The 22,185-nt window shown below is 43.0% G+C and overlaps 1 protein-coding gene across 1 annotated transcript in view; it reads left to right on the forward strand.

The window, feature by feature from the left end:
• Positions 1-704: 704 nt before the first annotated feature.
• Positions 705-22,185, forward strand: part of atrnl1a (attractin-like 1a) — a gene marked incomplete at its 5' end in the record, with an annotated part of 199,533 nt that continues 178,052 nt past the window's right edge. Inside the window, 3 exon segments of the mRNA XM_084470861.1 lie at positions 705-949; positions 18,954-19,037; positions 20,418-20,531. Of these exon segments, the coding sequence (XP_084326987.1) occupies positions 705-949; positions 18,954-19,037; positions 20,418-20,531 (443 nt within the window).

The raw sequence follows: 22,185 nt of genomic DNA on the forward strand, positions 1-22,185 counted from the left end.
AAATTGCGTTACAACAAGTACAAAGCGAAAAAAAAAACCTGTCATGGTTCATTATAGCGGTTGAAGGGTTCCTGCTGTGTCCTGATGATGAACTGTCTCTTTAAATGGGAAGGCGCACTACTACGCATGCGTGTGAATGGTGTGCAGGAGTTCCTCCGTCGTGATGAACCAGCTGTGAGCAGCATCTCGCCGAGGACGCACCGTGTTCTGGTGCCGTGCGTCGCGTTCTGCACAGACAACGCAGCCGAGAACCAACAACGCCTTTCAGCCCAGGAGGATATACAAAGAGAACCATTTTTTAACCTTTTTTTCCATGTTGTGTCACATGTCAGAGACTATCCCTGCTCCACGTATGTGGGGATCTCCATCGCGTGTGTAACACTGTCATCATCCGGAGACTGACTGGAACTTCTTCACAAGTCTGGAAGGGCGACACACTGCCAGAGAGTGCACATTTCTTTGTGCAGTCTCAGCCAAGCAAATTGTCGTTAACAGAATAGTTCTCCAAAGTAATTTGTGAGTTGACCTATTTTCTGTTCTCCCAGAGCTATTAAACCACGCACAGTGAGTGAGGCATGATTTGACCGTGTGTAAATCCTTTAAAAAGGGGTTTGCACTGGTGAGGAGTGACACTATTCATGATGATAACACACAGCACAGGAGTGTAAGTACACGGTTCTGCACAGTCTAAAGTCTGGTTAATAATGGATGGAGGTGGACGCACGCGTCGATGCACTTGGATAAAGTATCCTGCGAGGGCTTCCCGGGACCTGATGCACACATACTTGGGATGGTTTGTTGTGGTTCACCTGGTGCTCCTCGCCGAGGCCTCGGGGTCCGCAAAGCCCTGCGAGAAGGACTGCTTCTCGGGGAAGTGCATCAACGGATCGTGCGTGTGTGACCACGGATGGGTCGGGGACCAGTGTCAACACTGTCAGGGCAGATTCAAGTAAGTTTTCGGTCTGCCTCCTAAATGAACGTCCAAAGGGATTGTTGTAACTTACTTTGGTTACAACCTGAATTGTTTGCGTTGTAATATTCTGTGCGTATTCCTACCTGACGCTGTGTGCGTCGGGGTCCCCCGGGGTGTGTGACATTTCTTTGTTTCTGTTCCCCGTCCTGTGGTGATGAGCTGAGCTCACCGGAGGAGGGCACCGCTCTAGTCTGGTCTCTTCTCTCTCTGAAGAACTCCATCGATTAACTGGATGTGATTTGTTTTGGGATAGCTGAGATGAACAGGTTGTATAGGCGGTACGACAGGGCAAACGATACAGCAGGCAGCATCACACACACACACACACACACACACACACACACACACACACACACACACACACACACACACACACACACACACACACACACACACACACACCTATCCTTTTTCAATATAGACTACACTGGATGCAGGCCGTTAGCCCTAGAAAACAGCATACCTGACAAAACACAAGATGACAATCTTAACCGCAAAGGGCTGGATGTCACAGACTTGGACTTATCGTTGGTCAATTAAAAGTATAGGGTCTGTCTCTGTTTGAGGTAGAGTGAATACATGGATGCCATTGAAGCAAAATCCTTACTAAAATAATTATTTACTTCATATGTAATAACAAGAAAGCCACAACATATAAATTCAATGGTTTAATCAACATTTTATGAAGCAGAAATCCAACAAAACACAATTTAATATCACTGTTGATATTAATATCACAGCCTACTGTTTGGTACTTTGAATAGTTCTCAAGCAGTCAAATACAAACAGTTAAATAAACAAAGACACACTCACACTTTGTCCAATTTCTTTCACTCCCCTCCCTTTGTCTCTGTATCTAATTGTTTTCTGTCCTCTCCAGCAAGACACACTGATAGCATTGTACACAGACACAGAGAGAGAGAGGAAAATAAACTACATGGCAGTGGCAATTGAGATGTTATTGGCAGTTTTAGCTATTGTGCAAAAATAAATTAAAATGTCTCAACTGTATTGAGGTGAATAGCTTCCTCTTTGGTGTCAAATAATGAATACCCCAAAATATTCCTATATGGAGTAAGTTATTGTAATTGAACACATGTTTGTACGCCACATGCAACAAAGATATTTGTGTGAAAATCAAATGACACGTACATGAACCAACCCTTATTTCCATTCCCATATCCAGGCGGAGCACCTGCATTTATCTTTGAGAATATTTAATTCAACTATAGTGAAGAAAACTAACTCTAGTAGTTCGGCATCATCTGCAAACTTCAACTAATTATTAAGTAATCAACCAAATAGTTTAGTGTGTGTGTGTGTGTGTGTGTGTGTGTGTGTGTGTGTGTGTGTGTGTGTGTGTGTGTGTGTGTGTGTGTGTGTGTGTGTGTGTGTGTGTGTGTGTGTGTGTGTGGACAATATTGTATTATACCCAGACAACAAAAACACTAAGCACACTGAAGATAGTTGTTCTGATACTAATATCGGAAATTCATCCGATACTGCCCAAAATGCAGTATCGGTGAGTACACAAGTCTATGCATCCGATACCATCACATGACTAACTCATTTATTACACAGGCAGAGATCATCACAACCATGTACAGTGTTGTGCTGCGTTTATTAACGGTAGGAGGTGGAAAGTCGGAATGGGAAACCTGTCATCTCCGACCTCCGACCGGTCGAGCTACCAAGTCTGAAAAACATGGATGCACGGACGCTTAATTACAAGAATACAAATGTGTTATTATAATTATACATTATATATGTAAATGATCTAGTTCTGAAAAGAAATATTGTCGACAGCAAGTGAACCGACCATACATTACCGTCATCGTAGGAGAACCTTTCAATAAGAACAAGTGCTATAAGTAGTTACAATGTTGGATGCAGTATGGGTGTATATACACACACATCCACATCACGCACACATACAGTGAAACAGGATGGTTCAACCTTGTGGCATGTACATTGTATAGTAATAAAGCAAGTCTGTTGCATGCAGTATGTTTACTCCTTGTTACGTCCTAATATAAATTAAACAAGTCATCTTGACCTTTAGATGTTTACTTATAATTATTGTTTAATAGCATGATTTATTCCATAACCTTTTATTTTCTGTTTAATCACAATTTGCCAGTGCTTAATGACCTTGGAGATCGGCAGTCTCTTAAAATGAGCAACCGTATTACAATAATGTACATTTCAGATAATCTTTCCCCCTTAAAACAATCGATTGGACCAGGATTTATGGTTCTGGAAGTGCTTACTTTCACAGCTTATTAATATTAAAGCTTTAAGCACTTCTATGCCAAGAGGTGATATTGATGCTTCAAAATTTTAACTAGAAACCCGACTAATGTGACAAATCAACGTCAATCTTTTTTGCCTGCGGGTATTGGGCTTGAATAAATCAGTGTGAGAGCCTGAAACGTGCCGGGAGTCGAGTTAATCCCTTATTTAGTTTCCAGTGTTGCTAAGGGTGAGCAGCTGCAACACTGGGAGGGCCGCTTTGATACGAGCATCCAGTGATCAAACATCTCAAGTCATTATCTCCCCTGACACACTTCCACACCAAGGAGGAGGGGCTTCTGGGGATGTTGATGCCGCTAATTGTAGGGTTTGTGACGGAGGGGGGGGGGGGGGAGATATTTGAGGCATTACTTCAATGCTGACATTTTTTGATCATGTCTGCTGCACATGCTGATGGCGACACCTTTCAAGTGTTTTTGTCTATTTGTCTGTCGTGTGTGGCTGGATGAATACATGTATGCTTCTTGTATATCCCCCACCGCCTGTAAAACAGGATTACAATTTTGGATTGAAACTCCACTTCATGTTGGCTTTAATCCATCTATTAATACTGTAAGGGCAGTTTGCGGTGGCATTAAAATCCTGTTATGTTATGCAGGAGGCGAGAGCAGCGCACCATTTATCCTCCCTCTCTCTCTCTCTCTCTCTCTCTCTCTCTCTCTCTCTCTCTCTCTCTCTCTCTCTCATGCTCTTACTCACACACACCGACACACCAAGTGTGAGTATATCATGGGTTCTCCTCTTTGGTCAACCATAGAAGTACACATGTTGTAAGAAATTTTCAGATTATGACACTGTATCCTAATTCAATTAAAACTAAAATTAAATGGCACATTTTTGTCTCGTGTCATATTTTATACATTTAATATGATATATATATAATTTTTTTAATTGTTTGAACTTGAAATATAGTAAGTCAATTCCTCTACTCATTTTAATTGAAATTGATATTGTTAGATTGTAGATTAATTCCTGTCAAATCTGTTAAACTCGGTCCAGCTTGGTATGAAGATAACATGATGCAGAACATCCCTCCCCCCCCACCCAAAGAAGATGTAGCAAGTCATCCCGCTCCTGTCGGGGTGGGGGCATAAAATATTTCACAGGCAACAGTAAAACTACTGTTGCCATAGCAATCTCAATACGTGGAAATATTTCTTAACAGGTGCATAGGTATTTCTGTGTATGTTTGTGTGTGTGGGGTGTGCATTTTCAATTAATTGAACTGCTGTTCAGCGTAGAGTGGGAGGTTCAATGGAAACAACGTTACAGCATTAGAGGATATTATGATTCTAAAAGGAACATTTATGAATATCAATGAGATGACTATAATGACGTTTGTAAAATTGAATAATGTATCATACAACCACATTAGGCAACAAGCACCACGACATTATGCATAGACGCAAAGAGTTTGAGGTGTTCTATATATAGCTAAGGCGACTTCTAATGGTCAGACGATGGGATGGAATGCCCTGTTTCAAGGACAATCGCTAACACATTAGCACTGTAAGCAAGTTAGGCTGACACGCAGACGGGGAGAGAGAGAGAGATGTTTTGAACCGAGGAGGGTAGTCTATGACATCATCAGCTGACATGTGTATCTCGCTGTGTGTCTGTGCCATGATTAAACAGGTCAACGCTGTGTGTGTGTGTGTGTGTGTGTGTGTGTGTGTGTGTGAGAGAATGTGTGTGTGTGGGGAGGAAAGGGGCATTAGATGACCATCTGTCCAGTGTGAGTTAATCCTGCTATGATGAGAGGAAGCAAGGACACACGCATATAAGCACTCCACGGTCCACATTCTCTCTGCTTTCCCCCGGGGCGGAAACTGTGGAGTACTTGGGTAGGGTTATTCTTCAAAGCACAGTTTTTTGAACTGCACATAAATAGCACGTAGTCATATTTGTTTAAAAGTGTACAATATGTGATAAATGCTCCAGTGATAATGTAGTCTGACCTAGTCCTTTTTTCCGTTCATCTCTGTCCTCCACACAAGTCGTCCTGAAGGTCTAATACAAAGACCAAGTTCAACCGCCAAGCAACTTGAAGAAACTCAAAGCACCATTCTCAATGGCTGTCTTCTAGAAGAAGCCTTCGTGGCTCACGGCCTGTGATTGGTTGTGCTTGACAGGCGGTTCTCGACACAATCACCTCGGGCCACGTTCCATGTCCTTTATGAGGACGGCGCTGTGGCCGGATCCCTTCAGCGTGGAGAGCTGGGAGGTAGAGTCAAGAGCAAGGGAAGGAGCCGTGTGGCAGAGGGACCTGAACATTTACATTTAGGACATTTAGCAGATGCTTTTATCCAAAGCAACTTAAAACGTTCAATACACACATTGACACACCGACCACAGAGTCAACCACGCAAGGCGATAGCCAGCTCGTCAGGGTGAGGCGTCTTGCTCAGGCCAGGGACACGTCGACACTCAGCTAGGAGGCGTCGGGGATCGAACTAGCAACCTTCCGGTTAAAAGTCAACCTGCTCGACCTCTTGAGCTAAGCCTATCCAAAGAACGTCGTAGCTGCTTCAGCATCATTCAAGGCTCTGTCGACTGTTGATGATCAGGTGATGATCACAACCTTCATCGTCCTAGCCTATCACGTTCTTATTTGTGGCCAACCCATAGGTGTCGAAACATATTCAATTTTGCATCATAGCGTAGCCACTGCTATCAACAATTAGTTTATAGCTCTAAGAGAACACCACAAAACACGTAAAACTGGTTGGTGCAAGCAATGTCTTGACAGAATGTTAGTGGGTATTTTTCATAGCATACACTCCCGCAGTTGGGAGAACAGGCATATAACATATTTGATTTGGGCATATGACGGTTTTAGCCCCCCCCCATTGGCAACCTGCATATCCACTTTTGTAGGCCAATCTAATGTTTACTTTTACATCTATGTATCTGCGGTGCTTGTGGTTTATTTTCTTCGATTTTATATTCATGTTTCTTGACTCGCAGTGCTTGCTTTGTACTTCTCATTCCCTGCTAGCTTTCATGTTTCTGTTATGCACCAAGATCAATTCATTGAACGTGTTAAACTTTGCAATTATTTATCTCTCACTCCAGACCAAACATTTATGTTGCAAATGATTCTGCCGTTAGATTCTCTGTTTTAAAGTAAATATAGTCTGCTGAGATCTGCTTGAGATTTGATCAACTATTTCCATACAGCTATGTGATCGCCTTAATGTATGTAAACATGTGTAAAAACTCTTCTGGCTTTATGGCCGTATGTCCATCGTCTAATGACGTAGTTGAAGAATACTGCAACTCTTCCTGGTAGGAGCCACTGATGTCTCCTCAGAAGCAGAATGCTGATTCAGAAGCCGATTGAGCTTCTTTTTGAACAGCTTTAGCAATTCAGCAATTGGAACAGCGGGCAAAATGGAGATTGGGGAAAACATCTGTGTTTGGGAATGCTGCATCTGTGTCCCTGACTTTCCTTAGTGGAAGGCTGGCTCTGACAGACACGTTCCGCCCTTCGACTCGTGTCCAGAGAAGTCCGCCCGTTCACAGGTCAAGTGCCCCCTCTGACTTGTGATTGGCGCAGACTGTTTGGGCCCACCTCCACGTTCTCTTGTGGGACTGCACAGCTCAGCATAAGAGAGAGAGAGCGACTGGGAGTCCCGGCTTGTGAGAGCTGAATAATATGAAAACAATAAATGCTGTTATTGTCTATATGTTTGACAATAACATATCTATAGTCTATATGTTAATTATTATTGCAGTATCAAATAATCCCTATATTTTCGGGGTAAATTGTATTACTCTGCTATCTAATCCCTCATGTCATTTTAATAGGGTTTTTTAATAAGTGTTTGAATCAATTGAAATCAAATTATTCTAGTCAATCTAATTATCGAGTTGAACAAATTCTCAGTTTCAATTTGCAATTACTTCATCTGTGATGGGCAGGTACCAGGAGCAACTGTGTACCACATTCCTATTGGTGCAGGGCAAGCCATGATGTCACACACACACTTCATTTTTCCTGCGTAAAGATACAGTAGATCAATATTAATTTAACTGAATGCCTACAGTCTAGACCACACACACGCTCCCATGCACACACACGTACATGCATACATGTCACATGCTGACAGTGACGGACATGCATGCATCATTTACAAGCGCTGTCGGTCCTGAGGTGGCAGGCTCCGCAGCTCTGGCAGGAAGTCTGCCTTTGTCTCCCGTTTCAGACTGATTAGAAAGAGCACCAGGGGGGAAAAGTCCTCTCCAATGAAGCACTGTGACAAAGTAGGCCTTGTGTGTGTGTGTGTGTGTGTGTGTGTGTGTGTGTGTGTGTGTGTGTGTGTGTGTGTGTGTGTGTGTGTGTGTGTGTGTGTGTGTGTGTGTGTGTGTGTGTGTGTGTGTACCACTCTGTGTGTACCTGTGTGTTTTTGTCTGTGTGAGTTTGTTAATTCAAATCGTTCTGCCAGCGATTTGAATTCGCCCTGCAGCAGGGTCTGGAGAGGAGCAATACATTTATTTTTTCCGCTTCCGATATGCTTTTGTGGGAGCCAATCACCAAGCTGGCTTTTCCCCCCTGGTGCGCTATTGGCTGGTTTAACACAATGACGACAGGGAAGAAGAGTCGTTTGAACTATGCGAGATGATCACGCCTCTTGTGCTGAAGAAAATGACAGCAGCCTCCCCAGACCAACGTGCGATCTACGATTGAGCTTGGTCTGGCAATAGCCAGGCTAGGCATGATGCGCATGTGCAAACATTTCATACTGCGACCTTTAACCTTGAGCTGGACAGGGCTCTAGGCTGGAGGTGAACTCTGTGTGTGGGCGTACTCACTGCGTGGTCGTGGACTCACCGTGTGGTTGTGGACTCACTGCGTTGTCAGGACTCACCGCGTAGTCGCGGACTCACCGCGTGGTCGTGGACTCACTGCGTGGTTATGGGTAATTGAGTGCTTGTGGCAGACCCATTGCGGCTGAGAAAAAAAAAAAAATAGAAAAAAATGAATTTCTTCCCATATCCTCCAATCTTCTTTTCTTTCCGTATGTCTGTCAAGCTTGTTTTTCTTTCTGAGAGAGAGAGAGGGCGAGAGAAAGGGAAAACAAAAGAGATTGAGAGGTTCATTCAGAGTTGAGTTGAATGCACAGAGCCAAGCAGAGTGCTCGTTATCTAGTTGTGGTTTGACCGCTTTGAGACCCCTCTCTGTCTCTCTTTCTTCATTTAAGCGACTGTTGTTTCCACCTATTTGATATTTTTATTTTCACTCACATTTTATTTTTCTGTGTGAACAGTATTTCGATTGTTGCTCCAGTCTAGAGTGACAAGTCAGCTTCCCAAGAAGGTGAATGTGTTCAGCAGGGGAGGGGCTTTTGAGTGTGTATCCGTACTTGTGCTCAGGGAAATGTACAGCATGTACTCAGTAAGGGGTGTGTGTTTTTCGGTGCATGTGCTGGGTAAATGGACAAAATGTGCTCAGCAAAGGGTTGTGTGTGTGTCCACGGGAGGTGTGTTTTGTTCTCAGCTGAAGCTGGGTTGTTTGTCTTTGTGTGTTTATTTGCACAGGTCCTCTCATAACTCTTCTGCCTCTGTTATATACATTTTGGTTTTATCCCTGTACTCCCAAACTGCCAGGGGGTTTATTCATACTGTGTGTGTGTGTGTGTGTGTGTGTGTGTGTGTGTGTGTGTGTGTGTGTGTGTGTGTGTGTGTGTGTGTGTGTGTGTGTGTGTGTGTGTGTGTGTGTGAGACAGATGGCGTGTGTTTTGAGTATGTGTGAGCGAGTGTGTTTGTTTGCTTTTTAGCACGAGAGTGAGATCAAAAGATAGACGAGTTTTGGGTTGACAGTGTGATATACACCTATCTCTCACACACACACACACACACACACACACACACACACACACACACACACACACACACACACACACACACACACACACACACACACACACACACACTGCCGTAAGGGAAATAGTTCATTTTATCACAGGCTGTCAATGTGTCAGGTGGCCAGCGTTCTCTCTTTATTGTTCTCTCTCTTTCTTGGTCCCTTTCTTTCTATTACACTTGGCTTACTCTCTCTCGCTCTGCCTATTTCTTGTAAATGCCAGGTGCTACCATGTAAATGTGTCCACAGTTCTGCACATGTGACCGCTGGAGGCTGCCAGGTGGCACTACGGTCATTCTGCATGCACACGTCCATGATGCAACACCCATGATGCTACATCTGTGGTTCTACAACATCCATGATGCTTGATGCTGTGTCCATGATGCTACATCTGTGGTTCTAGATCAATGATGCTACATTCATGATGCTACAGCTATGGTTATACATCAATGATGCTACATTCATGATGCTACATCTGTGGTTCTAGATCAATGATGCGACATCTGTAGTGCTACGTCCGTGATGGTACATCTGTGACGCTACATCAATGAGGCTATATCCATGAAGCTCCATCAATGGTAGTGAGAAAATAATTACTACAGAAAAATACACATTGCTGATGTCAAATAATTATATTGCTGAAATCAATACTGCCACTACTAGCAATGAAAGTGCAAGTAGGCCTATACAGTTACATACTGTACATGCAATGGTGGTAAAATAACTCGTACACTGGTATACATCATTTGGTCCTTTCCAGGTTGTTTGATCATTTCCTTCTCTACTCGCCCCCCCACAGGCCAACCGAGACATTGATTGAGATAATAAAAGGGCGCTCAGGGATGGGGTTTCTATCAACACCTCCCAGACGTCAATGAAACGCCCTGCTAGCATTGTTGTTCATCTTCACCCCAGCAGTTTTCCAAATGTCTGTTACAATTATGTTGTCTGAGCAGCGTGGAGAAACCCACTATTCACGTCGAAGGAGGCTAATCATCCATTAGCAATACTTTGCACTGCCTCCTCCTTGCACTCATCTTTTATTCCTCTCCAATAAAACTGTGACTGATTTAAAATGGGAGGTAATGGCATAGACTGTATAAAACTGGTTACTATATCATTTATCACCAAGGCTTTATAGTGGGGTGGAACAGGTGTATCCCGTGACGTTAATTATGGGCACTGGCACACGTGGAGCCCTAATTAATTAAATGAGCTACACCTGTCTGCCCCTACTTCTAAGCACGACGCCGGCACATGCTGCACTCCAAGCACCCTGTGATTATCAGATCAAACAACAGCAAAGAAAAGCTCAATCTTTTGCGGCTTGGGAAGAGAACCGTGTGTGGTTTACCAGCGTCTGTCCTGCCACACGCTGTCCTGCACAGTGCGGTTCCTGCATTACCCTTAACAACTTTGTGATAAAGGCCTATAGGACCCTTTCTTCTTTTTGTGGATTGATTTGTTTCTTTTAAGGGTATATGAACCATTGATACAACGATTCAATAATCCCTGCTTTCTGAGACCATTTGCTGTGGCCAGGGGTGTTTGTTTTGTGTTTGAGACGGGTTGGGATCATGGCAGTGGGTTAAGCAGCCGGTTGACCCGGTGGATGTGTTTAGTGAACTACCAGTTCATCGTGACACTGTGTTGGATTGTGTGTACAGTGTGCTCATCTCTGCAGTAGAAATAGGCCACCTGCCAAAAATAGACCGGCCGCCCGTGGCAGGGCCACCAGTTAGGTAGACACTGCAATAGTATCGCAGCTTTCTAGTAGTTCCAAGATAGTTGAGGCTGGCGCCTCAATTATGGATTCATTCAGCCTTTGAATGAATTGACTTCAGTGTTTGACTTCTCTTTCGCAGACGTCCGCTGCATGTGTGTCAATAAATAGAACTAAACCCCTGACCCGCCTTTAATACATGTTTGATGGGTTTCAATAAGCAGAGGACACGTCTGTCCCATCAACATCAGCAGGTGACCTGGTAACCAAGAATATATGCATGCATTAGCATGAGTTTAACATAGAGAGGGAGACATCTAATGCAGTCCAATTTACAAGCTGTGTTGGTGTCCGGTTCTCCTTTTAGAGAATAGTATATTATCCATCACTAATCAGATGTTTCTATTTAATCATTGTTTCTTATTTTCTTGTTTCTTATGTTCTCCCTGAAAACCTTCAAATATATTCTTATCAAAGTGTAATAAGGACAGCTACAGCAACCATAACCGTGGGAACATCAAGTCCCATGACCAAAACCAAACAACAGTTAGGGAAGGATGTGAGATGGTCAGAACACTGACAAGCTGCACAGCATTACTTAAAGATTATCTTTAATACCAATAGTATATATAATATAATACTAATATCTTTAATACTAATACTAATACTAAATATAATACTAATAATACTAATACTATTAAAGATAATCTAATAGTTAATACTATTACAGGTTCAATAATAATATGTACTATAATTACAGGTTTAATACTAATGTGAACTATTACAAGTTTAATAGTATTGTTTTTACTATCATTACATGTTTAATACTAATATGTACTATCATTACAGGTTTAATGCTAATGTGTAATCCTTCCTTAGTTTGCTCCTTAGTTTGCTTGGACATGAACATCAAAGTTCATTGAAGTGTGAGCAGTAGTCGCAGTAGACAGACACAAAATAATATATATATATATATATATATATATATATATATATATATATATATATATATATATATTTAGGTCCAATACAAAATGTCATCGTGAAGCAGTATTTTGAGTGTCCCCATGTTTTGAGTTGGAGTCTAGGAATGTACAACAGAGCCTAGAAAGAGTGCTTTGGGTGTGGTCTGTGGATTTACTGTGTGTGTGTGTGTGTGTGTGTGTGAGACTGCAGAGTTAAAAATCCCTCCCAAAATGTGGATAGGAGCTGGCTGACAACAGCGGATAGTGATTTTGGTTGACATGGCAACGCTCCACAGCCCATAATACACAATGGAGTCTTAATGCAGACCACATGTGATGGGGCCCACCATACACACGCACACACACACACACACACACACACACACACACTCAATATTTGGCAACGCGTCCTGTGTCGTGTTACGAGTTTGTGGTTAGTTGGGTTGAGTGCAAAGCTCTCTATAATAACACCGCAAATTATTGTGTCAAACAGTGCACAACACACGCACGCACGCACGCATGCGACCAACCGTTTTAAAACGCCTTCTATGCATGAAGCTCCCTTGGAAGACAAAGCTGTTGTGCTCTGGTCTGTTCTGTTGTTTGATATGCAAGTATGACTTTGACCGTACAGTGAACCAGGTAGTGCCCCCATTTTAATTGGATCTTCCTGTTATGCAGCTTGCGTCTCCTGTCCTCCTCCCTCCTCTTCTCCCCGCCCCTCTGCTCGGCCCCTATCATGTTCAATTCTCTGCCTCCTCTCTTTTCTTTCCTTCTCTGTATTTAAAAGCCTACGTTTGAGACATTTATAGGCCTGTCGTATTTACTTGTATATGTCTCTGGCGCGCGTGTGTGTGGGGTGCGGTATTCTTTCACCGTGTGAAGGGAGGGAAAATAAAAATAGCCATGACATGCAAAGGACAGCCTGAAGAGAGGTGGTCGAGGTAGGGACAGGTGGAGCGACAGAATGGGGAAGAAAAAAAGAGAGACAGATATAGTAGAATGAAAAGCTCATGAATGATGCTGGGGTGTGAAATGTGTTGGACCGTGACTGTACCAGAGGTGATGGAGACCCAGTAGCATCAATCACAGCTACACGCACACGCGCACACACGCACTCATATGCACACACGCACACACGCACACACACACACACACACACACACACACACACACACACACACACACACACACACACACACACACACACACTCATATGCACACACGCGCACACACACACACACACACACACATACACCTTCTCCCTCTATGTTTTCGCACTATTCCCATGAGGTGGGGTTTTCTTGATTTTTAATAAAGGATATCTGCAGAGAAGGTCAAGGTTATTCAATTGTTCGGCATTCATCTCCTCATTCCGTCTCTCTATCACTCCCTCTACTGTGCTCTCTCTCTCTCTTGCTCTCCCTCTCTCTCTCCCTCACCCTCGCTCTTTCTCTGTTGTTTCCGCTCTACACCTCTCTCTCCCTCTCCCTGTCTCTCTCTTGCTTTCTCTACACCTCCATCTCTCACACAAACAGACATCAATCATCGCCTTTTCTTTCAGTGAGGAGCCTACTGTGCAAGGATTTGAGAGCACCAAGGTGTGTATGTTCCTGTCAATCTAACTGTATGGGTGAGCGCTTGTGTTTTTTGTGGACACATGTTTAAGAACTCATACTTGTGTGTGTGTGTGTGTGTGTGTGTGTGTGTGTGGGGTGGGGGGTGGGGGTGCTGTCTTACCATCCATCCCTGTCTAAGAAGGAGTTGATCAGTTCTCTTCAAGTAGATTGACTGTGTGTTCATGCTGACAGCAGTGACACAGATGACTGCATGATGTGATATCATGGTTATGTTTTAAAATGTTTTTAAAGAATGCCCCCTTTCCTACCACAGCACACGAGGTTTTAGTGTAGTGTTGCTCTGTGTGGCTGTAACCGCCCTATAACTGAAACATCAGTCTTCTGCCTATTGCTGCCTACTGCTGTAAATACTCCTATTGTGTGCAGTTGTTTTTGTTTGTCTGTCTTTCTACAGAGAATATTGCTGTCGGTGATGTCACTCGGCTGACAGCTGACTAAACAAGAGCTAACATTACCACTACGGTCCTTTGTTTGTGGCTTCTGTTTGTTTGTATGTGGGCTTATGTATATGCTGTGTGTCTGGAGGGTGATTTGTTGTAAGTGTGAGCACATTTTGTGTGAAGCATAGTTTTAAGAGCAAGGGGTAAATAAACATTGTCTGATTAATTGGCATTCATCAATAGTTAATTGTCAATATGTTGATTGTAAATCGTCATTTACGAGTTTTTTTTCAATTACTGTAGGTCAATTGTTATTTTGTATTTGCAAATTGCTAAATTATATGTTTTATTATTAAATAATGTTATAAATAAATTATGAAACGTAATTTATCAATTGTTAGTTTTCATTTGAATATGGTTGATTGTCATATCATTGTGAATGTTTTATTTGGAATGATGCACTGGTTATTAAATTGGCTCATATCAAGGCAGTGACATATGAAACAACATCTGGAATCCTTTTAATATTGCACAGCTGGAGTTCTATTTCAATGCTCAACAATTATTCAAGCCACATTTGAATAAAAATAATGAGGTATTGACCTTTGTCTTCCGAAGTGTTTTCCACCTCTGTCATCCTCACCATGTTGAACACCCAGGATGTTCAACATATTGTTTATCGCTGGGTGGAAAGAAAGCTGATCCAAAATATAAATAAAGAAATTATCCAAAATATAAATATTGACTCATAGTGAAACATTCCCTTTGTATGAATTAATGAAGATCAGAATGTATACCTCATAATGATAAAATGTGAGGTTTTCAATATCATGCAATGACCTGTAATGACCCCCAGTTGCATTTTTCAAGAGTGGTATTTTGGTATCCACTCATGAGACTATCATGATACAAAACTTTATTGCCCAGTGTGGCTCTCCCTACAGCCTTGCCCCCTGCTTTCCGCCCTAGTTTCCAGTTCCTGTAAGCCTATCAGAACCTGGCTCTGCTGTTCCCAGCCACAGAGCCTCCCACGGGCCAGGCCTGGAGGCTCCACAAGCAATAATTAAACACGTTTAATAAAGACGGCAACAGTTTGACTGGGCCCACATTGATTGTCTTAACACCCCTCTGTATGGAGTCTCAGCTTACACCACTTTGACATCACTGCTGCGCTGATACAGTTTGCACACGCTGAAATGAGGACTACCATGCATTTTTATTCCCCCCCTGACATTGGAAATGTCTTTCCGGCAGTACAATTGCTTCTTTTTATTCAGTGAAAGGTCAGCATAAGTGTGATGGTATCTAAATTGAATTCACTTAATACTGATAATAATAATGATCATTCATCTACATAATATCCTCATAATGCTGCGCGGGTGGATTTATTTTAAACGGAGCGTCTGAGAGAGAGGTAGGAGAGGCTTGGAGAGACACTGCATGCTAGAGCCAGAGAGGATTATATGGAAGATTTGTACCCAGAAGATATGCCCATTTTGCTCTCTCTTGCCCCCCATCCTCTCTATATCGCCCTCCCATCGCTCTCTGACTCTCTTATTCACTCTCTCTTTGTCTAGTTCTCCCTCCCTCTCGATCTCTGTCCATTTATGTCTCTTAGCCATGTGTCTGCTTTCTATTCGGCATCAATTATTCACCTGAGGCAAATTAATATTTCAAAGAATGCTGGACTGGACTCGTCCTCTATACCACCTCTCAAAATGCCTTACCCTCTCTTTCCTCTCTCTCTCTCTCTCTCGCTCTCTCGCTTACTCTTTTCCTCTCACTCTGTCACTCGCTCTCTGTCACTCTCCCTTGCTGTCTCTCTGTCTCCCTGTCTCTGTTCCACTTGCTCTTATCTATTTCTTACTCTTTCATCCCTCCTTCCCAACCCACCTCACACATTATTTTTACCTGTGTGTGTGTGTGTGTGTGTGCGTGTGTGTGTGTGTGTGTGTGTGTGTGTGTGTGTGTGTGTGTGTGTGTGCATATGCCAGTACACTGTTCTTAGTGACATCTTTGTAATGCCATAATATGACATGCATTGGTGTGAAATCTAATCAGTTAGGTGGACATGTTTGCTGCTTCTGGTATTAATGCCGTAATGTATGCCGTATCTCTACCACCCTGTCTAACTTGTCTGACTGTCTGTCTGTGTAATCCTTTGATGGCTTAGGGTAGGTGTAGCTGGTAGCGAAACCAGCCTAAATATCCCGAGTGAAGTAGGTGACGACAGCTCCATTTTGGAGATTTCTTAATATTATAATATTTATGCTACTCTGGAAATAGTTATATCCAAATGCAACAAGTAGAGGTCAGGAGGGGGTCGTGGGATCTGACTGGAATCGGTCAGGTTGACTGATGCGCCCCGCCTCATTAAACAACTGTGTGACTACATTCGACGTGTGTTCAGGTGAATCCAGGGGAATCTATACATCTCGATCCGTCTAGCCGTCTGTCTCCGTTAACATTGTCACACTCAGAGTGTAAAGATAAAATTGTCAAATGGTCAATGGTATTCACGAGATGACTTCGACCACTCACTATATGCGACATTATCCTGATGCAACCACCACGGAGAGACGCATTAGAGGGACTCTAATGATGGTGTGGTTGTCGGTTTGATGCCCATGTGGAGCTCCACTCCAGCGTACCCAGGACTGTTGGGGGGCTTTAGGGAGTCAGCACCCCGCATAAATGAATTATTCCTGGTATCGTAGCCTGCAGGTCCGTCTCTTCACTGCAGTTAATTAATTTGTGTTTGATAACCTCTATAGCCCATAGGATACGTCTGTTCATCCTGCAAACCTGATTATGCACTATTAATGGTGCGGGTCATGGACGGTAATATGATTTGGCCTGTATGACCCAGCGAACCCAGGCAGACACACACCAGGCAAGGCATTCTATTGATTCAAAGACTATTCTGTGGGTCTGACGCGCTATGCCTGCAATTGAATTGTATTGTATTAAAGAGACATTCCCTGAACGGTGTGTTATCTGAATTCTGTAAGAATTGAGGATTGTTAGGATCCGTACCCATGGCCGCTGGAGGAACTGGGACCACTAGCACTATTCCTCTCCTGTCACCCTCATCTCATCCACACTGTGCTGCAGCAGGATGTCATATCAGCATGAACATTATTTTATTTTTATTCTAATCTGGGATTAGACGAAAAGGGATAAACAAAACATATATATATATATAGAGAGAGAGAGAGAGATTTTTTAAATGCTTTTAGTGATGCTGTCATTTTACTTGAGGAGAAAGTTGAAGTAAATAAAGTGACGGGAGTAAAATATGTGGGCTTTGGTCCCTGTGTCTCTCTGTCTCTTTTTGTTATTGGTATTACAATTGCATTTGCTGTGGCCGGCTGTGTGGCAATCTGTCTGCTGGGTCTCTCTCTCTCTCTCTCTCTCTCTCTCTCTCTCTCTCTCTCTCTCTCTCTCTCTCTCTCTCTCTCGCCCTCTCCCTCTCCATCTCCCTCTCTCTCTCTCTCTCTCTCTCTCTCTCTCTCTCTCTCTCATTCCATCACAGCACACCACCCTCATCCTTTGCCCAACACACTCCTAATCTGATGCAATGATGCTGACTGTATGTCTGTCCCCCAGACAACAGATCCACTGCCCAGGGTGGATCATGTGTCTCCTAATATTCACTCTAGAACTGAGATTACCTGAATATGTAATTTATCTCTCTGTCCGTCTGTCTCTCTCTCACTCCTACTGTAATATAGATCTATATAAATATTCAATGATTTACCAATTCCATTGTCATGGAGTGTAAATTATTTGCTGCAATAATGTTCGGCAAGAACCTGTCGAATCAAAGTCTATCTCTCGGTCTCCACGGTGAAATAAGACAAAACATGTGAACATATAAACACACACACTCAAACACGCAATCATTCACACACAAAGGTTCTTACAACATATAAACATTGTTGGCTCTGCGGACATCGTAGCCTGTCACTAGTCAGACAGTGTGTTCCTTTGTGTGTGTGTGTGTGTGTGTGTGCACAATGAATTTATCCACGCACACACACATACAAACATGCAATTCAGGGAGGGTAGAGGCTTAATTTGTATTCAAAGGTCTTTTTTCATGAGAATTAGTAGCAGGTGGTTTGATTTATTCTGCACACGCACACACACACACACACACACACACACACACACACACACACACACACACACACACACACACACACACACACACACACACACACACACACACACACACACACACCTATGGCCTGCAGTTACTATTACAAAAATAAATCCATTTGACTGGTGTGCCATCATGATGAAAGTGAAATAGTGTTCCTTGTACTTTCTTTGACCTGATAGAAAGTGCCGTGTTTAATCTGCTTCGTGTCTGCTCTCCCCTCCTCCCCCTCTCCTCTAACTCTTTCATCCCTCACACTTCCACCTGGCTCGCTCATATTTCACCCAAACCAACTCGTTCCTGTGTGTGTGTGTGTGTGTGTGTGTGTGTGTGTGTGTGTGTGTGTGTGTGTGTGTGTGTGTGTGTACACACGCAGTGTTACCTGCTTGTTGTCACTGTCCCACTAATGTATTGCAGAGTGAAGGCTAGCCCTATAATCCCAGTTTGAAACCTGGCTAAGCCCAACTGGCCTCATTACAATTTGGTTGTGAGCATTTTTGTAAATAGTACTTTAACATCACGGTCTGCCCCTATTTCAAATATTAAAACAACCATGCACATTTGAACACAAACACAACCAGAACCACTTTATGTGCACACATTGTATGTTGTATTAAGTTACAGTACTTAGTTGTGTAGCATCTTATCCTAGCTATCTTTGTAGTATACGGGGAGTGGGTTAACCTCTAACCAATTGTAAGTGCTTTGCACTTGCCTGGTTGCATTGCTGTACTGACAGCGATGTATTGTTTCACTTTCTAATGACAAATGCACTTATTGTAAGTCGCTTTGTATAAAAGCGTCTGCTAAATGCCCTAAATGTAATTGTCTTTACTGCTCCTGAGACCTGACCACAGCAGAGGTTACCATCAGCATCTTGGTAGCGCTGAGCTGGTCGAGGCTGACGATTGGATGTCTTTGTGTTCAGGCTGACGGAGCCGTCGGGATCCCTCACAGACGGACCAATCAACTACAAGTACAAGACCAAGTGCACGTGGTTGATAGAGGGCTAGTGAGTATCTGTTTTCTACTTATCTTTCCTGGTTGCTTTCTTGTGGTTTATGATTTGACTGTACTGCAGTTGGGCTCTGATGTTACCACTTCCTGCAACACTTTAGCCTCACAGAGCCAGACCCTATTGGCTCTTTGGTTCTGAAAGGCGTTCTTCTCGTGTGAGGGGGCGTCGCCAGTCGTCCAATGTCTCACTGCGATTGGATGAGCTTCAGCCAGTCGGATCCCACAACCAAGAGGCCGTATAATGAAGGGGGCGTGATTCAAATGAAACGCCTTGGCAAAAGTTACCATGACCATTTCATCATGAATCATCATTTCATCAATCATCATGAATATTATTCTATTAATTAAAAGATCTCCAAAACAGCCCTGCTCGTTGTGGCATGACATCACTCAATGGGGAGTGCTGATTGGCTGACTGGATGTTGTTCAGCGCCAAGCTGCCAGTGTTGGGCGGGTTCCAGACTAATAGCTCCAGTTTGCCAGGTCCAGGCTGGCGATCCCCTGCTATTAAAACATACCATTACCTCACTAATTCACAATGTTTACTACCTACTTTCTTTCGGGTTCTTGGTAAGCAATTGAACGTAGTTCCTGAAGTGTTCCGAACACATCGCAAGAACCTGTTGGCGACATATAAGGCATTGCAGGACCTCAGTTACAGCCTGTCCTCGTTTCTCACTCCACGTCTCGCGCACACCCCTCCTCACATCTCCACCTCACATCCGCCCCTCGCTCCGCCCAACAAACTAACGCTGATGGCCCCGTCGCTGTGTGACCGCCGACCCTCCGGAACCAACTTCAGTCGTCTATCAGATCGGTTGAATTTATTTATTTAATTTATTTATTGGTTTATTTCAGGGACATTGCACACTAAACAGCAGTCAAGTTTACATCAGTCTAGCTTACATTCGTTGTCCCCGGCCAGATATTCAAAAGACAACCTTAAATTACAGAAATAAAATACAACGAATTGACAGGCAATGAATGGCTAACAGACAATAAAATATGCAGACAATAAAACACAGCGTACATAAAACATCATAGGAAAGTGCACAAAGCAGTAGATTAGAGCAGAACACCTACAATAAAAGCACACATACAGCATCTTTGACTTGTTGTAATAGACTAAAGTCGAATGGTCTAAAAAACCCTAGGTATTTGTAGACAAGCCTTTATAATATAGATCTTCATCCCTGTTTTATCGTGTTTCCTTTTTTTCTGTCGTTGTGCTGTGCTTTTATTTGAACGTTTTATCTGTGTTTTCTTGTGTATTTTATATAAGGCAATAGTTCCCTGCATCTATACTATTGCTGTCGGCACCTCTGCTCTCTTTACCACCTCTCTCTTTATGGTCCATCCTTCTCTCTCCTCCCAGTCCTAACGCGGTGCTGAGGCTGCGCTTCAACCACTTTGCCACCGAGTGCAGCTGGGATCACATGTACATCTACGACGGAGACTCTGTCTTCTCCCCCATGGTGGCTGTCTTCAGGTGAACCCCACGCACGCAGACACACATACACATCAACGCCATGCATCACATGGCCCCAGGTCCGACACACACCATTCATAACATCATGCATGTGGTACGTCAAATACCTTACCCATTCTGCAAACTATTGCATTACACACAATTCCATGCACCATACACTTGATGTAAAATACCCTACATATAATATACATTCTATAAAATACCATACTTGTACTTTACATTGTACAAATACCATACATTATACGTACTTTCATTTTTTTTTTAATACCATACACGCATACATGTATGTATCATTTTTGTAAAATACCCTACCAGGACTATGCATTTTATTAAATACTATACAATGCTATGCCCATTCTTGACACTATATAGAAGACCACACACTATACATTTATGTACACCTTGCAAAACACAGTACTATACGTGATGTAAATGCCATACACCATTGAGTTTATGTCCATGTTCATGTTCTGCTCAGATGTTTATTGAGGTGGAGAAACATCCATGAGTTGTCTGTCTGTCTGTCTGTCTGTCTGTCTGTCTGTCTTTCTGTCCACCTGCCTGCTAGATTGCTGCAGACTCATTGCCATAACAGACCATCTAAAGCTCCATATATCCTTTCAGATGTCGTGTATAGAGTATGAATATATGCATCTCAGAATTGCTCCAATAACCCATCCCGTAAATCAATTTTCCAGAAGATAACTGCGGCTAATTTACATAATTCCTCATTTCTAGGTTCTATTTATGGAAAAAACGAAATACAAAACGCTAGTTATTATTCTTAGTGGTAGTAGTGCCAGCAGTATGAACATTTACTAATGACAACCAATCATCGTCACGTGGCGCGGTCTACACTCGGTCTACACGGCGTTATCTAAACTGAACTTCTCAGGATGCCAAAAAAGGCCATAATGTTGTGTACATAATGTTTCCCACCGCTCCGGAAGATGCTGTCTGGGGAGAGAGCAGAGGCCCAGCGAGGCTCCTGTGGCCTGATGAACACACAAGGGGAGGGGGGAGGGACGGCTCTGTGGTGGAATGAGGGCGGACTTCACCACCTGTACCATGCTGCTATTGCCAACAATAAATAACATGGCCTGTAGAAGAAGATATTGCAGCACAAATGCAAAGCCGCTGAAATGAGGTGGGGGGAGGGGGGTTAGACATATTTGTGGGAGGAGAATTATAAGCTTTGCTATTTAGGTTTATGGACCACACTACTAAAAATAACACACACACACACACACACACACACACACACACACACACACGCAATATGTTGTGTTTATGATGTAGTTATTACATGCAGACCTAATAAAGCTTCAACATTTATGAAACAAAAGAAAATAGCCTGAATCAAAGGACTGGAGAACAACAAGCTGGAGTGGATGGGAAAACCAAGGATAAATCCTGGAGGCCACTGGATAGTAACATGTACTTTACAGCGGAGTTAATCAGCGCCATCATTTTAATGGGCTCTGAGAGTGCAGTAATGGAAGCCCTTTGTCCCACTATCAGACCAAGGAACTAATCTATAAAATCACTAGCAGGAAAGAGCCTTAGAATAATTTATTGTGTTTGTGTTTTGCCTCGCTCTCTTAACACCCCACATCTCTCTTTGCCATTCGTTCTCTCCCTCTTCCTTCTCTTC

This window comes from Micromesistius poutassou (assembly GCF_964030765.1).
Source record: "Micromesistius poutassou genome assembly, chromosome: 7".
NCBI classification, from domain to species: Eukaryota; Metazoa; Chordata; class Actinopteri; order Gadiformes; family Gadidae; genus Micromesistius; species Micromesistius poutassou.